We start from the raw sequence: 4,446 nt of genomic DNA, 5'->3' as shown, positions 1-4,446 counted from the left end.
TGAAAACGTAGTAAATATGTACCGGTTGTGTATTAAAAATGTTTACGAAATATATATATATGTAAAACATGTATTAAGATTTTCGATAAGTTTCTGAGATGTATAATAATATTGGCTTAATCACTCAAAAACCCCCCACCTTTAACCTTTTTTTCAATTGCACCCTGACGTAGGAAAATCCTCTCAGACTCCCCCCCCCCCCCCTCTCCCACCTTTAGATTCTTTTTCAATTGTACCCCAAAGTGTTAAATTGACTTCTTTTCACATGAATTTTTTTTTAAAATAATCTTTTATTTTTAATATGTATTCTAATTAAACACTAGTATTATTAATAATGTAAAAAATTATTTTTCCTAAAATTATATCCAATAACTTTTTAAAATTAAAACTATAAAAAATTTCAATTTAGGGTACAATTGAAAAAAAAATCTAAAGATGGAGGGATTTTCCTACATCGGGGTGCAATCGGAGTGGAATTTAAAGGTGAGAGGTTTTTGAGAAAGTTTTTCAACGTCAGGGTGTAATTGAAAAAAAAGTTTAAAGTTGGAGGGCTTTTGAGTGATTAGGCCTAAAAATATTAGTAGTATAACTTATAAAAAGACATAAAAAATAAGAAAAAGGTTTCATACAACGAATATGTATCAAATACTCCCTCCGTCCTAAATTGATAGACACTATTTTAAGTTTTTTTTTTATCTCAAATTATAGGCAGTCATTTATTGCTAAAATGATAAAATGACATAAATATCCTTATTAATTATACTATATTACATTAAAAAGAGATGAAACGTTTCGAGAGATATCATTGCCCGTTAGAGGAAATGATTTGAAAATCAAAGCATTTGACGGATTATCGGTGGCAGTTATCAATGGATGGTATTCCAGTTCGTGGGTGGACGACGTGATCATAGATATATGGGTGATGAAAGAGTATATTAGTGGTGAATGGGTGAAATTAGGAAGAGTTGGATCGACAGGAGGAGAAGATCAGGTGGTTGCGTTTAGAGATAATGGTGAAGTATTGGTTTGGTTTGACGAAATAGGAACAGGCATAGCCTCATGTAATATAAGGAATTGATGGTTTCTATGGCAAGAAGAGCGTACGTTCTAGGGTTTCAATTCTGCTTCATGAACATGCAGTAAGGGGTGTGAAAAAACAAATCAGAATCAAATCGAATCAAACCTAAAAAGCAAACCAAACCAAATTGTAAGAATGATTTGGTCTGGTCTAATTCTATTGATATTCTTCAAAAGGAAAAGGAATTACGAGAGTATTTAATTGTTAAAATAACTAGATAAATTAAAAATATTCATAACATAGAAAATTCCATAGACTGTCTAATGTTCGAATATTATGAAAATTTGGTATTTAACCAGAAGCTGTATGCTGAATGGGGGATTCTGAACCACCACCAGCATGTTGACTTGGGACTCCAGAGGCGGCAGCAGTAGCAAGTTGGATTCGGACTCCACCGGCAGCAGCATGTTCACCATGGTCTTCAGCATCAATATATTCATTGTGGTCTTAACCATATGAATTAATGGATTAGCAATCCAGACAAACAAAACTAAAACAGAAAATGTCGATGATCAAATATTACCTCCAAACATACGAGGGGCTACTAAAGCAAGAGCCGATGGACGTGGATTCCGAGTTAGAGCATCTCTACTGCCACCTCGATTATCATTGGCGATACGGTACTCCAAATATTTCAGTAGCTCGTGAAATCCGTTGTATCGCAATACCTCCTTTAGCCTAGAAATAGGCGAGCTTTCAACAAGTTCAGCTCCTTGTAACTGAGTCACGAGATACCTCGTTCGAATTGAAATTCGATGTTTCAATTCATTGATATGCATCGTGAGACCATAAAGGATTAACAATTTATAAACCTCATCATATCTAATAAACAAACAACAAAAAAGAAGTGTAAAAATTGCAAATAAGAAAATGAATGTAAAATACTGTTAGTCTCAGTGCTTACTCATCAATTTGAACTCCATTTTTAAACGCCTTCAACACCCTTGGAGGCAGTGGAGGTTCGAGAGAACCATCCAGATATTCAGGATTACACGCAGCCACTACCCATCTCTCATAGGACATTCGATCCTTTAGCTCTGCAAGGGTTTTGCGCATGCCAGCGTATTTCAAAGCTCTCTCTAGCAGAACATCAACATCAGTGTCCGGAGTCCTCAGTAGACGCGTAGGTACTTGGCCACTCCAGCACATGTGTAAACTAATTCTTTTTTTTAATTCTGTCACATGCTCGGGGAGACCGAAATAAGATAGCCTCTCGTACAAATGATTGAACCTGATAAGGAATAGCAAAGACACTTAATTAAAAACACATTTGTACATAGTAGAAGGGAACCAATAAAATTATAATTTATAACTAAAAGCAAAATAAACAACATAATGTACTATATTTGATATCGTTGGAAAAAGACAATAAATCAAATTCAAAAAAGGACAACCTAACATACTGATCTAATCATTTAATAGCAATTATTCCTTAAGTGCAACATTTGACAACATATTATCACAAAATTACTCAATCACAGCTAGACTAATAAAAGAAATTAGAGAACTACAAAATTCCAAATCATCTAATCATTTAAAACAAATTATTCCTGAACTGCAGCATTTGATTTATCACAAAATCACTCACAGCTAATCTAATTAGAGAGCCACAAACTTACGAACTGATCTAATCATTAGATAGCAGTCATTATCAGATAAAAGCACAAATTATTCTGTAACTGCAACATTTGACAATATATTATCACAAAATCAATCACGCACGGCTATTTTAATAAAAGAAATTAGAGAATTACAAAATTCCAAACTGATCTAATCATTTGATAGCAGTCATTATCGGTAAAAGCACAAATTATTCCGTAACTGCAGCATTTGACAACATATTATCACAAAATCGATCGCTCGCAGCTAGTCCAAATTCCAAACTGATCAAATCGTATGGTAGTAGTCATAATTGAATAAAAGCACAAATTATTCCTTAACTGCAGCATTTGACAACATATTATCACAAAATCACTTACAGCTAGTCAAATTAGAGAAATGATCTAATTATATTATAGCAGTCATTATCGGGTAAAAGCACAACTGAAAGGACTCACAGCTAGCGTAATTAAAGAAACTAGAGAGCTACAAAATTCCAAACTGATGTAATCATTATATAGCAGTCATTATTGGATAAAAGCACAGATTATTCCTTAATTGCAACATTTGATTCGGCAACATATATCACTCACAGAACTAAAATTCCAAACTGATCTAATCATTTGATAGCAGTCTAAAATCACAAATAATTTCTTAACAGCAACATTTGAACATATTATCACAAAATCGCTCACAGAACTATACAATTTCAAACTGCAAATGCATGAAATTCTAAGTTTCAGATGATTAGAGGGTAGGGTTATGGATTCAGATTAATACCTATTATTTTTGTATATAATGCCCAAATAACTTGATAAGCACGTCGTATATGGAAGTCGACATACCTATGAAATAAAATTAGTAAAACTTTTATATAGATTTGGGATTGAAATTGAAAGAATTGACCTGCAGAGTTGCCGATATTCAGCGCAGTGTTGAAGAAATTGGGGGTCCTTGGTAATCATGAAGTGCCATGCTTTGCAAACGCTTCTGAATTGCATCAAAGAGTCGAGAGGTAATCGCACAAGTATCTCCACAATTAATTCATAAGGAATATTTGGCATCATTCAGGCTTCGGTAGGCTTAAGCCCCACCTCAAATCCAAGAAACGAAGGACGGAGGCACGGTGTGGTGAAATAGCAAGGTCAAGCCATGGCTGCCGACTACATGGGGAAGAAAGAATTCTTTTTTTTTAGGTTTAAAGGGACGGACGACATGTCGTTCGGTCCCTTTTAAAAAAATAAAATGGGCCAACTACTTGTCTTTTGGGCTTGGCTACAGTTACTTTGTTTTAAAACAAAATAACTTACTTTGTTTTTCTAACCAATATAAATATGCCATGTAATATTATTTTTTTATTTTGTTTAAAGAGTTAACTTGTTGACCTGTAGAATGGGTTAAAATAGGATAATTATCTATTTTAGTCACTCAATTTTTATAGAAAGTTGGTAAAAGAATTGGACAATTTAAAATTTACGCGAAATGTGCCTCAATTTACGTGAAATGTACCCAAATTTCCGCGAAGTTGATTTTTAAGCGAAAAAACATAATGAATCTAATGCTTTTTAAAAAATACCGTTAATACGTTTTTCGTAAGGCGATAACCGTCCGTCGAAATTTTTAGAAAAATTGTGAAATTAGGTTATTGTAACGGTTTTGGTAGAGTTTTAACATCATTAAGATTTTTTTTATTTTAGGTAAAAATTAGGACAATTTAAAATTTATGCGAAATGTGCCTCAATTTACGTGAATGAAATGTGCCCAAATTT

The 4,446-nt window shown here is 33.4% G+C and overlaps 1 protein-coding gene across 2 annotated transcripts; it reads right to left on the bottom strand.

The window, feature by feature from the left end:
• Positions 1 to 1,274: 1,274 nt before the first annotated feature.
• LOC126674868 (uncharacterized) lies at positions 1,275 to 3,871 on the bottom strand. 2 transcript variants are annotated; one of them, XM_050369395.2, is made up of 5 exons: positions 3,584 to 3,674; positions 3,458 to 3,522; positions 1,983 to 2,309; positions 1,602 to 1,900; positions 1,275 to 1,524 (listed from the first exon to the last, which is right to left on the bottom strand). In XM_050369395.2, exons 3-5 carry the CDS (start codon positions 2,225 to 2,227, stop codon positions 1,370 to 1,372), a joined length of 699 nt encoding a protein of 232 aa, XP_050225352.1. In that variant the 5' UTR covers positions 2,228 to 2,309; positions 3,458 to 3,522; positions 3,584 to 3,674; the 3' UTR covers positions 1,275 to 1,369. The 2 variants fall into 2 exon arrangements, with proteins under 2 accessions (XP_050225352.1, XP_050225351.1); XM_050369394.1 differs by lacking the exon at positions 3,458 to 3,522 and having other exon boundaries at positions 3,584 to 3,871.
• Positions 3,872 to 4,446: the final 575 nt, after the last annotated feature.

Source organism: Mercurialis annua, linkage group LG3 (genome assembly GCF_937616625.2).
Source record: "Mercurialis annua linkage group LG3, ddMerAnnu1.2, whole genome shotgun sequence".
Taxonomy (NCBI): domain Eukaryota; kingdom Viridiplantae; phylum Streptophyta; class Magnoliopsida; order Malpighiales; family Euphorbiaceae; genus Mercurialis; species Mercurialis annua.
This window is presented reverse-complemented; position numbering and strand designations above follow the sequence as displayed.

Bases quoted from the DNA above. Each gene is read 5' to 3' on its own strand.
- LOC126674868 (XM_050369394.1), bottom strand. From the start codon at position 3,744: ATGATGCCAAATATTCCTTATGAATTAATTGTGGAGATACTTGTGCGA. The intron at 2,310-3,583 runs GTCAATTCTTTC...ATTCCTTATCAG, and splicing joins GAATATCGGCAACTCTGCAG to GTTCAATCATTTGTACGAGA. The intron at 1,525-1,601 runs GTAATATTTGAT...CATATGGTTAAG, and splicing joins AGCCCCTCGTATGTTTGGAG to ACCACAATGAATATATTGAT.